Source organism: Amblyraja radiata, chromosome 11 (genome assembly GCF_010909765.2).
Source record: "Amblyraja radiata isolate CabotCenter1 chromosome 11, sAmbRad1.1.pri, whole genome shotgun sequence".
Taxonomy (NCBI): domain Eukaryota; kingdom Metazoa; phylum Chordata; class Chondrichthyes; order Rajiformes; family Rajidae; genus Amblyraja; species Amblyraja radiata.
The window spans coordinates 4843901-4861652 of NC_045966.1; the positions used below are offsets into that span (position 1 = coordinate 4843901).

Consider the following 17752-nt stretch of genomic DNA (forward strand, 5'->3'; position numbering starts at 1 on the left):
ACTGATTATAATCGGGAGGGGGGGGGGCAAAAGCTAGTAAAGTGAGGTGGGGAGGGTCAAAGCCTGGCTAGCGATAATGTTATAACAAGGAACGGCAGATGCTGGTTTACAAAAAAAAAACAACAGAGTGCTGGAGTAACGCAGCGGGTCAGGCAGCATCTCTGGAGAACATGGATAGGTGACGTTTCACAGAGTGCTGGAGTAACTCAGCGGGTCAGGTAGCATCTGTGGAGAACATGGATAGGTGACGTTTCACAGAGTGCTGGAGTAACTCAGCGGGTCAGGTAGCATCTCTGGAGAACAGGGATAGGTGACGTTTCACAGAGTGCTGGAGTAACTCAGCGGGTCAGGCAGCATCTGTGGAGAACACCTACATCCAGCCTATTCTCTGGTAAGTAAGTATACGGTGCAGGCTCAAAGGACCGAATGGACTACTCCTGCATCTGTGGTCTATTGGCCAGAACATTGATGATAAATCAGTCTGAAGAAAGATCCCAGCTGAAACCTATCTCAGAATACAGTCTCCTCCACATGTTCTCCACAGATGCTGCCTGACCCGCTGAGTTACTCCAGCACTCTGTGAAACGTCACCTATCCATGTTCTCCACAGATGCTGCCTGACCCGCTGAGTTACTCCAGCACTCTGTGAAACGTCACCTATCTATGTGCACCAGAGATGCTGCCTGACCAAATGGATTACTCCAGCACTTTGTTTTCTAATATAAACAGGCAGGCATTGCACACTTCAATTCCTCTATATTCTGTGGCTAAGAATTATAGCAAAACCCCCCAAAATGTATTCATATTTCAAAGTTGTGCCTCTAGCACTGTGTTTCTCTGCAGTATCGATCAAACTACAAGTATCCAGGGGAGCCGCGCCGCGCGGCGGGAGTGCCCCGGGGAACAACCACATCGCCGCTGACGACCAGAACGAAGACCAGAACGCGCCCCGGTCGGTCCAGACTCGCCCCACAGGCCTCCCAGGGGACTGCGGTGAAGCCGGGCGGCTAGGCCTGTCTGGGCCGAAGGAGCCTCAGCGGTGGTGGCAATGGGAGCCTCGGTGGCAGCAGGGGCCTTGACGGCAACGGGAGCCTCGGTGGCAGCAGGGTCTCGCGTTCATGGAGCCTGGGGGGAAGACAATGGGGACCGGGGGTGGGGGGGGCCTCCGTGAGGGACGGTGGGAGAACAAAGGGGGACCCGGGTGTGAGGGGGGGGGGGGAAACTCTAGTTTAGAATCCTCTGCCCAGGGGATACGTCTGTGTTTGTTTATTTGTCCCGGTGAAGGCGCCGTGCACACGGCAGCCGGACAACAGTTGCTTCTCTTTTTCTTTTTGTTTTCACTTTTAGTTTTGTGTTTTTGTTTACCTTGTGTGGCGTGACTGTCGGCAGAACATTTTCCCTCCAGGGATGAATACATGTTTCATCGTTATCATTATAAGAATGATGTGTAGGAAGGAACTGTGGATGCTGGTTTACATTGAAGACAGACACAAAATGCTGGAGTAACTCAGCAGGACGGGCAGCATCTCTGGAGAGAAGGAATGGGTGATATTTCGGGACGAGACCCTTGAGAGATCTTGTGTTTATCGCATTTCCAAAGACACTTCACATCCAATTAATTAATGTGAACTGCTATCTGTTAAGGGGCTGTCCCACTTGGGCGACCTAATCCGCGAGTTCTCGACTCAAACTCGTAGCATGGCCAACACGAGGTCGTAGGAGGTCTTCGTAACTCTCCTTCATGCCCGAGAGTGGTCCCCGCGTACTCGAGGCCTCAGCTGGGTCGCGGCGTTTTTTTCAATATGTTGAAAAATGCCCGCGAGTAAAAAAAGGTCGCCATGGAAAAAAATCGATACTTTTTTTACTCGTAGGTTTAGTCGTAATAGGTCGGCACGTTAGTCGTAGGTAATCGAGGGTAGTCGAAGGTAATCGAAGGTAGTCTACATCATAGTCGAAGGGAGGTCGAAGGAGATCGAAGGGGGTCTCCACTATTCGGTGTCCAATTTTCCCGAAGTTAGTCGTAGCTAGTCTTCAACATAGTCGAAGGAGGTCTTCAACATGTCATTTTTTCAAACTCTTCTAAACTCGGCAATTAGGTCGCCCAAGTGGGACAGCCCCTTTACATGTAGAACCATGGAATTTGTCTTTCCTCTGTAATCGATATCCATCTAATATAACATAATTATTATTTTCCTTCTTTGTTTGAGGGAATGAATGTTTTATTTGCAAACCCCCCTGCCTCCTTTTACACCCATAAAATGAGACAAAGCTTTAATATGCCATTAAAGAGATGGCATCTTCAAATATACAGTACAACCTCTATAGTTTAGTTTAGAGATACAACGTGGAAACAGGCCCTTCGGCCCACCAAGTCCATGCTGACTGTACTCTCGTTCTATCCCACACATTAGGGGCTATTTACAGCAGCCAATTAGCCTACAAACCTGCGCATCTTTGGATTGTGGGAGGAAACCGGAGCTCCTGCAGTAAACCCACCTGGTCACAGGGAGAACATGCAAACACCATGCAGACAGCACCCGTAATCTGGGCCCCTGGCAGCAACCCTACTGCTGCGCCACTGTGCCATTTCTGTAATATACTTTTGTCTAAGTTTTAGTTTGGAAACAGGCCCTTCGGCCCACCGAGTCCATGCCGACCACAGTTCACACTAGCCTCATGTTATCCCAATTTCCGCATCCACTCCGTACACATCAGGGACAATTTACGGAGCGGCAATTAACCTACAAACCCGCACATCTTTGGGATGCGGGAGGAAACCGGAGCACCCAGAGGATCATGGGGAGAACGCGCAAACTCCCCACAGACAGCACCCGAGGTCAGGATCGAACCCGGGTCCCTGGCGCTGTGAGGCAGCAGCTCTACCCGCTGCGCCACAACCGTTACCTACGTGCCGGTTTCGATCGTCGGCTTCGATTAATTCAACAAACGTCCCAAAAGAAAGGATTAAAAAGTGAAGAATTTATTCATTGATCAACGTTTTTACGATGTTAGACTTCAAAAAGAACAGTATAACTGGAGTACGCTGACGTACCACAACGAAAAATCCCTCAAAACGGGATTATTGTGATCATCGACACCCGCCATCACGTTCCCTGAAGCGTAGAAATTAAACCACATTACCTTGTTATACCGTCTTCGCACCTTCTCCTCTCCTTCCTAATGTAACCACAACCAAACATTTCACAGTCCATAACCTGATGATTACTGGGACTAGCTCCTATAGTGGAAGTCGATCAGCTTTATTTTATATTTGCAATCGTTGCACTCCCAATCACACACACACACGAAACCTAAAAATAATGTGCTTTCCTCGCTGAGTGCTTTCAGTTAAGGCAAAGGCATACTTTTGTTTTATTTTTGTCCTCCCTCTTTGAACAGAGATTGTATAGGAACACACGCGTCTCACTGACTCCTCCTTCCATCCGCTTTATCTCCCGCTGTGAGACGACACTTTCCGAGCAGGGTTGAAGTCGGTCAGCACAAAGTCTACTCAAGAGGGCTACTGCGCAGGGCGCGGCAGGCTCAAGTAACGGGGAAATGGCCGACCGTTTAGTAAGTCTCTGCCAGCTGTCGATGGTGCCTGTGGACTTATGTCTCTCTGTTTCTTTTTTTCTCCTCTCCCCCCTCCCCCCCCCCCTCAACTCTCTCCCCACTTTATAGACAGGCACTGCTGTTTATTTGGCAGGTGGACCCCACTCCGGCTTGAGAAAGGAACAGCTTTCCATTCGGGCAGACGCACACCTCGAAGGTGTTTTGCCGAGCAGACGGCGTGGAAGAGTACGATCCCATAGGTAGGCCGGGCAGTCGAATGTCCCTGGCTTCCAAAATGATCTGAATGAAGAGAAATAAAAAACAAGATCAAAGACTTGGTTAAAACGCGCTGCCAGGGGTGGTGGTGAATGAGTATGGTTTAGTTTAGAGATACAGCGCGCGCACACGGGCCCTTCGGCCCACCAATCATTGATCGCCCCGTGGTCAGGATTGAACCCGGGTCTCTGGCGCAGTGAGGCGGCAACTCTACCACTGCGCCACCGTGCTGTACCATAAAACGTGCAAACTCCACACAGATAGCACCCGTAGTCAGGATCGAACCCGGGCGTCTGGCGTTGTGATGCGTCAACTCTACCACTGCGCCACCGTGCCGCTCAGGAAAATGTGCACACTCCACACAGACAGCACCCGGGTCTCTGGCACTGTGAGGAAGCAACTCTACCACTGCGCCACCGTGCCGCACCAGAAAACGTGCAAACTCCACACAGACAGCACCCGTGGTCAGGATCGAACCCGGGTCTCTGGCGCTGTGAGGCAGCAACTCTACCGCTGCGCCACCGTGCCGAACCGCCACCTAATGTAATTACCCCAGCCAAGAGAACAAAGGAATCGCACGTTTGACAATGAAGTCTGTCGGCTGAGAGAGAGAGAGAGAGAGAGGAAAAAACATCATGGTAAATTGACCCTGGGGATTTGAATTTACTGAACAGGCAGGAATGCCACTGGCTGGCTGCCAGAATGTTGGTATTAATTTCTAACAAAGTCATCTCACTTAATGTGAGGAGACCATGGGAGAGAAGCTTAAAACATGACAGATATTGTACTGGCAGTGCGTCTGCCACAAGGTTTTACATTTCAGTTTCGGAATGCTAACTTACACACACACACACACAAACAGTTTAAAATCTGATGGATGAAGGGATTTATTAATTTTGCAAACATTGCACGGTTTAAATAAATTGTTAACGCTGCACTAATCCAGAAAGCACGGCGCAATTATTAAATGATTGAACAACCATCAACTCATCTTATTTATAGGAATCAAGGTGAAAGGAGCAAAAATTAAAGGACACTAAAAGTGGGACCCGTTGGGTCTCTGTCACACGGGAGACCTGGTCCCCCCACGCAATATTCCACCACTCACCCATAGCCCATAACTTGTAAAAAATAAGATTAATGTGAACGCAGCTCACTCTCCCTCTTCAGTCCCCTATTCACCTCCTCCATTATCCACCACTAGGCCTATTCTCTTCGCTCCATAGATGCTGCCTGACCCGCTGAGTTTCTCCAGCAATTTTGTCTACCTTCGATTTTCCAGCATCTGCAGTTCCTTCTTAAACCTGAAAATTCTGTTACTGGTGAAGTCAGCCACTAATCCTCACCTGTGGTTCACTTGCACTGATTTAAACCCCTGTCCCACGGAAACAGTTCATTCCGAGAGCTCTCCCGAGTTTTCCCTGATTAGAACTCGGAGATTTACGGTAATGGCCACTTGTCGGTACTCGGGGCTCTCGTGGACACTTTACATCATGTTGAAAAATCTTCACAAGTTTTCCCGTGCTTACCTGCCGTTAGCGAGTCTTCCCGAGTACCTGCCGTTAGCGTTACGAGCCGCTAAGAGACGTCCCCGAGCTCCGACGTACCCGCTACGTTCATTCTCCGTGCTTACCACGAGTTTGATTTTTTTTAAACTCGGGAGAGCTCTTGGAATGAACTCGTACCGTGAGACAGGGATATTAGAGTTTTTGCTACTGACACATAGTTTTTAATCAGAGTTGTGAATCTGTGGAATTCTCTCCCTCAGAAGGCAGTGGAGGCCAATTCTCCGGATGCTTTCAAGAGAGAGTCAGATAGAGCTCTTCTAGAGAGTGGAGTCAAGGGATATGGGGAGAAGGCAGGAACGGGGTACTGATCGTGGATGATCAGCCATGATCACATTGAATGGCAGTGCTGGCTCGAAGGGCCGAATGGCCCGCTCCTGCACATATTTTCTATGTTCTTATGTTTCTAAATTAACGAGCATTGGACAAAGACTTGAAACGTCACCTATTCCTTCTCTCCAGAGATGCTGCCTGACCCGCTGAGTTCCTCCAGATTTTTGTGTCTATCTTCGAATATTGGACAAAGATTGACAAAATATCATGTGCGGACAATGCAATCAAAGGGACTGTGAAGAAGTCAAGACTGGATCTGCCCAGCCTATTTTCCCATTCAGAAAATCCACAGGAGGAAAATCTTCTCGAGCTGCTGTTAGTCTGAATGCGAAAATTGATGACAATTCATTCCAGCATTTTCCCTGCAGCATATGTCAGACTAACTCTATAGTTCTTTCTTCCTCAAGAAGTGGATTTGATGAATGGAGGGAGTGCAGATAATGTTATGATCTGTGATAGTGTGACAGTGTGATGCAATGTGTTTTATTAACTATGACAGGACAGTGTGTTCTTTATTCATGGAGTTTGTATTGTGGATTCGATTAACTGAAGGAGTTCAGTCCATTTCCTTAACGGAGGATGTGCAGTGCATTCCTTTAACGGAGGCAGTGTGATGAATGTTATCAACTCAAGTTCGCTGCGGCTTTTATCAGCCGAAAGAGCTTAGTTAATGGATTTTAATAATGAAGAAGGCAGACTGGATAGTGTTGGAAGGAACTGCAGATGCTGGTTTAAACCAAAGATACACACAGAAAGCTGGAGTAAAGGGCCCACTTGGGCGTCATTTGCGTGTCACGCAGATGGCGAGCGAAGATTTTGTACATCCCAAAATCTTGGGGCGCCCTGCGCGACATTGCCTACGTCCCCACGTACCATGCGCACATCACGTGCGTGTCACGCCGCGCGCGTCATGCGTCGCAACGCGTAAATTATGTCGCGTAAATGACGTGCAATTGACGCCAAAGTGGGCCAGGTCCTTAACTCAGCGGGACAGGCAGCATCTCTGGAGAGAAGAAATGGATGGCTTCAGACTAAGAGTGTATATAGTCGCAGTTTTATAGTTGTCTCGTGTGCTGAGTTACCGATGTCATATTTCATGGGAGTGCCGTTGCCGTGGGTTTCATGAAACAAGATATTATTGTGATTTTTATTCATTGAGATAGTGTGGTGGATTTCATTAACTGGAGTGATTTTCTTTAACAAAAGGTTGAGCACTGGAATTCATTCACTGGAGGATGTGTGGTGAATTTTATGAACCAGTGGAGTGGGGTTTACTGGAGTGACACTGTTGTTTCAGTTTAGTTCAGTTTAGTTTATTGTCAGGTGTACAGTGAAAAGTTTTTGTTGCGTGCTGCCCAGTCAGCGGAAAGACAATACATGCTTACAATCGAGCCATTTATAGTGTACAGATACATGATAAGGGAATAACGTTGAGTGTAAGGTGAAGCCGCTAAAGTCCGATCAAAGATAGTATGGTGTTTAAGAAAGAACTGCAGATGCTGGAAAAATCGAAGGTAGACAAAAATGCTGGAGAAACTCAGCGGGTGAGGCTGAGTCCCCCTCCCCCCTCCCCCCCACAATCTTTGCACATCCCCCAAGCCTTTCCATTCGTCACTTTAATTTCACAATTCATGTATTTTGCATTTTATGACTGTTGGTCATAAATTTCCCTCCTGCGATAAATAAACATAGAAACAGAGAAACATAGAAAATAGGTGCAGGAGTAGGCCATTCGGCCCTTCGAGCCTGCACCGCCATTCAATATGATCATGGCTGATCATCCAAATCAATATCCCATACCTGCCTTCTCTCCATACCCCCTGATCCCTTTAGCCACAAGGGCCACATCTAACTCTAACAATGAACTGGCCTCAAATACCTTCTGTGGCAGGGAATTCCACAGATTCACCACTCTCTGTGTAAAAAATGATTTTCTCATCTCGGTCCTAAAAGACTTCCCTCTTATCCTTAAACTGTGACCCCTTGTCCTGGACTTCCCCAACATCGGGAACAATCTTCCTGCATCTAGCCTGTCCAACCACTTAAGAATTTTGTAAGTTTCTATAAGATCCCCCTCAATCTTCTAAATTCTAGCAAGTACAAGCCGAGTCTATCCAGTCTTTCTTCATATGAAAGTCCTGCCATCCCAGGAATCAGTCTGGTGAACCTTCTCTGTACTCCCTCTATGGCAAGAATGTCCTTCCTCAGATTAGGAGACCAAAACTGTACGCAATACTCCAGGTGTGGTCTCACCAAGACCCCGTACAAGTGCAGTAGAACCTCCCTGCTCCTATACTCAAATCCTTTTGCTATAAAGTTCTATCGTATTATATCGTATGTTGTCCTCGGGTAGGACATTGCAACCTTCACGTGGTCTACCCTGTTTCGACTAATGCAATCAACCCGACGTGCACAAACAAATAGGTCAAATAGAACAAGTTGACTTGCAACTTTAGGCTGTGCACGCCATACGCAAGAATAAGAAGAAGAAGTATGTTGCCCTTGGTCCTTTAAAATGAATCGCGTTCTATCACTCACTTCGCCATCTTCCGATTGCAACTTCAGTTCAGTTTGGCAAATTGCTTCCATGTTGCCCGCTTCTGCTTCGATTACGACCCCTTTAGGTGCCTCGAGTATCAGGGAGCGAGTGGGTGATTCCAACCTAAGGGCCACACAATGAGATTGGGAGTTAGCATTCCATTACCTGCCCTTTGTCAGAGAAACCGGAAAAATGAAAAACATCCCGAAAAACGTCAGCTCGACAATCGGGAGATGGATGCATTGGCGACAACTTCTCTGTTCAAGGTCGGGGGTTGGAGATAGACATCACTCATGAAGCAAGCTGATGGCCACATTTAATTAGAGAAGTCCGTCTAAATTACCATACAATACAGATGGCTACACTTGGCCAGGCCGACCCAGCGACGTCGCCAGGACAACAGACCTTCATGGTCGGGTCAAGATCCCTGCAATCGCAACAACTGGGACTTGGGAATGGCACCAAACAGGCGACTCTGTATACAGCTCTCCTTCAGTCCTTGGGCTTCCTTTTTCCTTTCTTTTCCCCATTTCCCCCCCCACCCCTCCCCCCCACCCTACATCAGTCTGAAGAAGGGTTTCGGCCCAAAACGTTGCCTATTTCCTTCGCTCCATAGATGCTGCTGCACCCGCTGAGTTTCTCCAGCATTATTGTCTACCTTCGATTTTCCAGCATCTGCAGTTCCTTCTTAAAGGCTCTGTATACTGTCTCAGTGTACCACTGCTACACACTTGTACTGTGCCGGAGACGTATCTAAAGGGCCTGTTCCATCTGTACGAGGTAATCCAAGAGTTCTCCCGAGTTTGCCCTGATTTGAACTCGGGGATTTACGGTAATGGCCGCTCGTAGGTACTCGGGGCTCTCGTGGACATTTTGAAAAATCTTCACGAGCTTACTGCATTTTCCGAGTACCTGCCATTAGCGTTACGAGCCGCTAAGAGACACCCACGAGCTCCGACGTACATTCTACGTACATACTACGAGTTTGATTTTTTTTTAAACTCGTGTGAGCTCTTGGGTGAACTCGTACAGTGGGACAGCCCCTTAAGGGCTCATGCATAATGATACTTCTACTGAACTCTGGATAGAAATGAATTCCGCTGCACCTTGGCACATGCGACAAATAAAAGTACCAATTGAATTGAATGAGAGAAGGTTTTTAATTTAAGATTAGATACAAAATGCTGGGGTAACTCAGCGGGACAGGCAGCATCTCTGGAGGGAAGGAATGGGTGACGTTTCGGATTGAGACCCTTCTGGAACATTGCCTGGAACATCTATCCTATTACTAAAACTCTCATCTTGACCACTTCCTGTCTGCGTTGTAATTAAATTTGCGCAAAAACGATCCCCATAGCGCTACGATTTTTCGCCACCTTCCTCACCGTTCTCCTCTGCTGCGAGTCAAATAAGTTTCGCTCCGATCGGTGAAATATTAGAAAAGTTATTGGTCTGTTATTCGCCATTCGGCGACGCCCCTTCCGGCGCCCGCTGTCAATCACCGGCCACGAGAATAAAACTGAAGGAGCGGTGAGCAAAGTGCCAGCGGGGGTTGTGTTCTACGAACAGGGGCTGTGTTCTGTGTTCTACCCTTTCGACTAATGCAATCAACCCGACGTGCACAAACAAATAGATCAAATAGAACAAGTTGACTTGCCACACCACCCCCTCCCACATACACCCCCCTCCCCTACCCTTATCCCCACAATCCCCCACCCTCTCCCTCTCCCACACCCCCCAAACCCTACACCCCCCTCCCCTCCCCTACCCCCCCCCACCCTCTCCCTCTCCCACTCCCACACCGCCCCTCCCTACACTCCCCCTCCCCCCTACCACACACACACCCCCTACCCCCACAACCCCACTACCGGTGTGACTGGGACCCACTTAGTCTCGTCCCAGAAACATTCATTCTGCTTCTCCCCTGTCCAACCTCTTAACAATTTTGCTTCTTTCAATTAAATCATCTCTCCTTATTCTTAGATAAGAGGAGCAGGTGTGTCAGCACCAGTCCTGATGTTCTCTCACCAGGGGGCAATATACTTGGAGTAAGACATCCATACTCTTGTACTGAAATCCTCTCGGAATGACACACCATTTGCCACAAAGGGCAGTATATATAAATGTAAATCACTGAACTCTTAGTGATCTCAGAGGGAGCAACATGACCCGAATAAGTACTTTGTGTAACTCTGTCAGCACCAGAAATGTGGTGTCTCTTTTGCACACTTTGTGTATTAGAGTCATAGTCATAGAGTGATACAGTGTGGAAACAGGCCCTTCGGCTCAACTCTCCCACATCGGCCAACAATGTCCCAGCTACCCTGGTCCCACTTGCCTGCGCTTGGTCCATATCCTTCTAAACCTGTCCTATCCATGTACCTGCCTAATTGCTTCTTAAATGTTGCAATACTCCCAGCCTCAACCACCTCCTCCAGCAGCTCGTTCCATACACCCACCACACTTTTGTGTGAAAATATCACCCCTCAGGTTCCTATACAATTATTTCCCCTTCACCTTGAACCTATGTCCTCTGGTTCTCGATTCCCCTACTCTGGGCAAGAGACTGCCCGATCTATTCCTCTCTTGATTTTATACACCTCCGTAAGATCACCCCCTCATCCTCCTGCGCTCCAGGGAATAGAGTCCCAGCCTGCTCAGCCTCTCCCTGTAGCTCAGACCCTCGAGTCCTAGCAACATCTTGCAATCAACGCAGAACTGCTCAAGATTGCGAAGGCCATTTTCGGCTGATGGATAAAATGGAGGTCATGTCAGGAATGATTTGCTCCTGCCGTTGTTCATGGTATATATTAGCTACAGCCAGCTGGGTTTGGCACTGTGTAGGTGACGCCTAATGGAAGCACCATGCAAGTTGATGGCTGTCAGGAGCACTCTTCATGGCTGGTTGAGCAACCTCATTGTCAGAGACAATTCTGCAGGGACCGCCTTCACTTCTGAAGGGTGAACTACGGGGACATAATTGAAACAGAAAGAGATCATCCGACTTACAACTTCCCCACTCGCATTTTATAGACAATAGACAATAAGTGCGGGAGTAGGCCATTCGGTCCTTCGAGCCAGCACCACCATTCAATGTGATCATGGCTGATCAACCACAATCAGTACCCCGTTCCTGCCTTCTCCCCATATCCCCTGACTCCGCTATCTTGAAGAGCCCTATCTAGCGCTTTTTTGAAAGCATCCAGAGAACCTACCCTCTGATGCAGAGAATTCCACAGACTCACCACTCTCTGTGAGAAAAAGTGTTTCCTCGTCTCCGTTCTAAATGGCTTACTCCTTATTCTTAAACTGTGTCCCCTGGTTCTGGACTCCCCCAACATCGGGAACATGTTTCCTGACTCTAGCATGTCCAAGCCCTTAACAATCTTATGTGTTTCAATGAGGTCCCCTCTCATGCTTCTAAACTACAAGTATACAAGCCCAGCTGCTCCACTCTCTCAGCATATGACAGTCCCGCCATCCCGGGAATTAACCTTGTGAACCTATGCTGCACTCCCTCAATAGCAAGAATGTCCTTCCGCAAATTAGGGGACCAAAACTGCACACAATACAATATTAGTTCAGTTTAGAGACACAGTGCAGAAACAGGCCCTTCGACCCACCAACCAGCGATCACCCTGTTTACACTAGCACTACCCCACACACACTGGGGACAATTTACAATTTTATTGAAGCCAATTAACTTACAAACCTGTACGTCTTTGGAGTGTGGAGGGAAACCGGAGAAAGCCCACGCAGGTCACAGGGAGAACGTGAAAACTCCGTACGGACAGCACCCGTGGTTAGGATCGAATCCGGGTCTCTGGCGCTGTGAGGCAGCAACTCTACCGCTGCGCCACCGTGCCGCCCGTTCCGAAAATGTTTTTTTGCTTCAGACCGATAAATGTCATGGCAGCCTCTGTGTTTTGGAATGCCCATAAGTTCCAGGGGCAGAATTAGGCCATTCGGCCCATCAAGTCTACTCCCGCCATCCAATCGAGGCTGATCTATCTCTCCCTCCTAACACCATTCTCCCCATAACCCCTCACACCCGTGCTAATCAAGAATCTATACATTTCTGCTTTAAAAAAATATCCACTGACTTGGGCTCCACAGCCTTCTGTGCCAAAGAATTCCACAATGTGGGTGGAATTGCAATGACATCTGCATGGCGCAGAGAGATTTGACTTTGACTTGAAGTGCACTAGGCCTGAAGTGCCTGTCGCCAACCACATAACTCATGTGGAATCTGCAGCATTTATTTTGGTAAAAAATAGCTGCATCCAAGGTAGTATAAGCAGAGAGATGCAGTTGAGTAGGATTGAGTGGTTGGTGACTGCTACTTCAGAACAGCATCACAAGTTTAACTGTCCAGCGAGGGTAGCGAGGAGCGATTGCAATTCATTTCCTCACGAGTCTTTACTGTTTGAATCCCTGCCAGCTGAGCCTTAAAAAGCACTGAGGCAGAACTCAAGGAAACCATTTATTACAGATACAACATGTAGCAATGTTACAAAATTTTGAGATTTTAAAAATCAAGTCTGTAATTTATCCCATCAGATAAAGCATAAAAATAAGTTTAATTTGACACCTAATTCACTTTCATATCTCAAGTATTAAAAAAGTTATGGCCATTTTCATACTGGGAAATGAGCATCTTGTTCCCTATTGATTTTCTATGGACATAACAAAAAAACTGTGATCGTGAACAGTCAAAAGCCCATAACTTTCTTAAAAATTAAGAGAACTGAATGAAATTTTCAGTTATCATAGATTGAAGCATTCTGAAACAAATATAAAATAATCTTACTTGGATGACCTGAAATTAAAGCATATAATTAGTTAGTTACCTAATTGTAGCTAATTTCAGACTTCAATTACTAGATCTAAACATCTATCCATTTCTTAATAAATGATTAACATTTTTAAATAGCCTAAATGTCCAAATAATATTCACAAATAATTCACAATAAAACATGATTTTTAAATCTCATTTACATTAATTTATAGGCCAAATGGAAGGAATTTAGTGTTTAATTGCTGTAAATAAATGCCCATTTAAATCAGCTTTCCAGTGGGTCCCTGTGGAACGCGCTGGTTTGGAACGTTCACATTGCGGTAGATTTGTGCCCCCAAATGCCGAGAAAAATACTGCGGGATATAATGAGCCCCAAATGAGCTACTCGCAATATTAAACTTTGTATAAAGGGATCTTTAGAAGTCCTTTTTAATGTTAAAATATACAGCATACCTTCTGTGGTTTGCTCTATGGGACCCTGCGGTTGCTGGCGGTCGCGGGTTTAGAGATTGATTTTTAAACTACTATAACTATTATACGAGGCCTTTAAACCTAATAATAGCTTTTGCGACGGGGTCTTTCAGCGATTTTTCGTTAATAATTAACTAGGCTGAACATTTTCGATTTGAACAGCCTAGAGAAAATCGCGTTTTAAACCCGCCCCCTCTAAACGGCGCCAAAATCGCGCACACCCCCAGCGACAGATTTTCAACGACGCTTCAGGTAGGCTTTGCGACAAACCTACAACATGGTTCCCATTCAATGGATTTGCAACCAGATCGTGTCGTGCTATATTATCCCACAGAAAAATTCAACTTCCCGATGTTGGGGAAGTCCAGAACAAGGGGGTCACAGTTTAAGGATAAGGGGGAAATCTTTTAGGACCAAGATGAGAAAATCATTTTTTACACAGAGAGTGGTGAATCTGTGGAATTCTCTGCCACAGAAGGTAGTTGAGGCCATTTCATTGGCTAGATTTAAAAGGGAGTTAGATGTGTCCCTTGTGGCTAAAGGGATCAGGGGGTATGGAGAGAAGGCAGGTATGGGATACTGAGTTGGATGATCAGCCATGATCATATTGAATGGCGGTGCAGGCTCGAAGGGCCGAATGGCCTACTCCTGCACCTACTTTCTATGTTTCTATGTTTCTAACTGTTGATGTCTTTCGTTCATGGGTTAAATTTATCGCCCATCGTTATAATTTTAGAAAAGAGATCATATACTGCATATTTAACTTTTAGTTTAGTTTAGTGATACGATATTGGCGGCAAGGTGGAGCTGCGGTAGAGTTAAGCCCCTGTCCCACTTAGGAGACCTAAACAGCAACCTCTGGTGACCTTGCCTGCCACCCAAAAAAAAAAATCAAGGTCGAGGTGACCTGCAACCTCCTACCACCTCCCACGCACATGTTGAAAACCTGTCTCGACTATGAAGAAAACCGGCTTCGACTAGACCTGCAACTAAAAAATGCTCGATTTTTAAAACGGCAACCTATTTTTAGTCGAGGCCCGTTTCATAGAAACATAGAAAATAGGTGCAGGAGTAGGCCATTCGGCCCTTCGAGCCTGCACCGCCATTCAATATGATCATGGCTGATCATTCAACTCAGTATCCTGTACCTGCCTTGTCTCCATACCCCCTGATCCCTTTCGCCACAAGGGCCACATCTAACTCCCTTTCAATCATGATGAAAAAATAGCAGCAACCTAGATGAAGCCTCGACTACGCGGAAACCACTTTCGACCATTAGGGAGAGTGACCAAAACCTCCAGTGACCTCATGGAAACCTTGGGTGGCAGGCGGGCAAGGTCACCAGAGGTTGCTGTTTAGGTCTCCAAAGTGGGACAGGGGCTTTACTGCCTTACAGCGCCAGAGACCCCGGTTCGACCCTGACTACAGGTGCTGTCTGTCCCTGTGACCGCGTGGGTTTTCTCCGGGTGCCCCGGTTTCATCCCACATTCCAGAGACGTGCAGGTTTGTCCGCTGAAGAGAGAACTGCAGATGCTGGTAAAATCGAAGGTAGACACAAAAAGCTGGAGAAACTCAGCAGGTGAGGCAGCATCCATGGAGAGGAATTGGTGACGTTTCTTCAGAAGGGTCTCGACCCGAAATGTCGCCAATTCCTTCTCTCCATAGATGCTGCCTGTCCCGCTGAGTTTCACCCGGATTGTAGGTTAATTGGCTTTGGTAAAAATTGTAAATTGTCCTTAGTGTGTGTAGGATAGTGCTAGTGTATGGGGATGGCTGGTTGGCATGCATTTGGTGGGCTGAAGGGCCTGCTTTTCCATGCTGTATCTCTCTCCAAAGGATAGAAACAGGCCCTTTGGCCAACCGGGTCCACGCCGACAATTCGATCACCCGTTCACACTAGTTCTATGTTATCCCACTTTCTCATCCACTGGGGACAATTTACAGAGGGCCAATTAAACTACAAACCCACACGCCTGTGGGAGGAAACCGGAGCACCCGGAGAAAACCTGCACGGTCACAGGGAGAGCGTGCAAACTCCGCGCAGACAGCACCCGAGGTCGGGATCGAACCCTGGTCGCTGGCGCGGCGAGGTAATGGTTTAAGGAAATATGTTTTGATAGTTACACTCAAACTGAGCGGGGACGGGAGGCCTGAGAGTGGCGGGCGGGTGGACAAGCGGGCGGATGTAGCCAGCCTGTGGCAGCTACAAGGAGCAGCGGTGGAAGGAGCTGACATTAGGCATGGTGCTGGGCCAAGCCCACCCCTACTTCACCCGTCCCATGCCCCCACCACACCCCGCCTTACCCTGAGGGAATAAGGAACCACACGTCCCCTCGGGCCAAGATCGGACTTTTCAGAATCTTGGAAGTCGCTTGTTTACTTTCTTGATTCAATTTCTTGAAATCGATTAGTACGGGTGTCAGGGATTACGGGGAGAAGGCAGGAGCATGGGGTTAGGAGGGAGAGATAGATCAGCCATGATTGAATGGCCGAGTAGACTTGATGGACCGAATGGCCTAATCCTACTCCTATCACATATGACCTTATGTTGCAAGATGGCACCGGGAGGTGGCGGCCTGTAGGGGGAGCCACTGAGCCGGTGCCTGCCCGTCATCGAGACCGGAGCCAGCCACAAGATCAACCCCATCTCCGGCCACTTTCCCAGGCAGCCGCAAGAAATGCTACACTTGTCGCTTTACCTCCCCCCTTGACTCCATCCAAGGACCCAAGCATCTTTCCAGGTGCGGCAGAGGTTCACCTGCACCTCCTCCAACCTCATCTACTGCATCCGCTGCTCTAGGTGTCAGCTGCTCTACATCGGTGAGACCAAGCGCAGGCTTGGCGATCGTTTCGCCCAACACCTCCGCTCGGTTCGCAAACCAGCCTGATCTCCCGGTGGCTCAGCACTTCAACTCCCCCTCCCATTCCGAATCCGACCTTTCTGTCCTGGGCCTCCTCCATGGCCAGAGTGAGTCCCACCGTAAATTGGAGGAGCAGCACCTCATATTCCGCTTGGGCAGTTTACACCCCAGCGGTATGAACATTGACTTCTCCAATTTCAGGTAGTCCCTGCTTTCTCCTCCCCTTCCCAGCTCTCCCTCAGCCCACTATCTCTGCCTCTTCCTTTCTTCTTCCCGCTCCACCCCCCCCCCCCCCCCCCCCACCCTCAAATCAATCTGAAGAAGGATCTCGGCCCGAAACGTCGCCTATTTCCTTCGCTCCATAGATGCTGCCTCACCTGCTGAGCTTCTCCCGCATTTTTGTCGATCTTCGACACAAGATCAAGGGTCGGTAAGAGAGGGAACTGGGGTCTCACCCACTACACACTCGGGGTCGGCTGCATGGGTCACTCCCGGGGCACCAGGGCTGAAGGTGGCCGGGCTGAGCCGGGCCGGGTGGGAGAGGAGAGGGACGAGGGTTCGCTGGATCTGGGCGGAGACGACGTCTGGAGGTCCTGCAGCAGCCTGAAGCTCACCTGGATCTGGCCCCGCTCCATCTACACCTCACGCTGCCTCGGCAAGGCCAGCAGCATCATCAAGGACCAGTCGCACCCCGCTCACTCCCTCTTCTCCCCTCTCCCATCGAGCAAAAGGTACAGAAGAGTGAAAACTAAGGTCGCCAACTTTCTCACTCCCAAATAAGGGACAAAAGGTCAAAATACGGGACAAATTCCCTACGGCAATCCGTTGACCGACTCAGCCGTGACTGGGTGAATGATGAGTTGGCCCCGGGTGCTGGACTGCACACAAAGCCCAGCCGGCGGGGCCAGCTGAGGAGTTTTGGCCCGGGCCGCGCGACATCGCGTGCAAAGTCCGGCGCCCCGTCCAACTCATGAACCGATGATCGGCCACGAGAAGGAGGGGTGGTGGTGTCGGCGGTAAGCGAAGGTCCGAAGGTCGGACAGCTGGCCGGGCTGCCGACCGACCGACGGGACCACGGGCGAGGCGTTGCTGCTGCTGGCGCTGCACTCCATGGGCTGCACTACGTCGGGACGGGTGAGGCGGGGCCGGACGCGACGCTCCATCCCGACAGTCCCCTCGACCCGCGTGATAGCGGTCAAATACGGGACAAGGGCGGTCCCGTACGGGACAAACCAATTTAGCCCAATATACGGGATGTCCCGGCTAATACGGGACAGTTGGCAACCCTAGTGAAAACACACACCTCCAGATTCAGGGACAGTTTCTTCCCAGCTGTTATCAGGCAACTGAATCATCC

At 48.6% G+C, this 17752-nt stretch overlaps 1 protein-coding gene across 3 annotated transcripts in view; it reads right to left on the reverse strand.

Annotated features, from left to right (window-relative positions):
• Positions 1–2959: 2959 nt before the first annotated feature.
• sgcd (sarcoglycan delta) overlaps positions 2960–17752 on the reverse strand; it is a 195987-nt gene continuing 181194 nt past the window's right edge. For all 3 annotated transcript variants that reach the window (XM_033029213.1, XM_033029215.1, XM_033029214.1), the window contains exons 7-8: positions 8265–8388; positions 2960–3852 (exon numbers count right to left, since the gene is read on the reverse strand). In XM_033029213.1, coding sequence (XP_032885104.1) covers positions 3676–3852; positions 8265–8388 — 301 coding nt within the window. In that variant the 3' untranslated portion in view covers positions 2960–3675. The remainder of the gene's footprint in view (positions 3853–8264; positions 8389–17752) is intronic.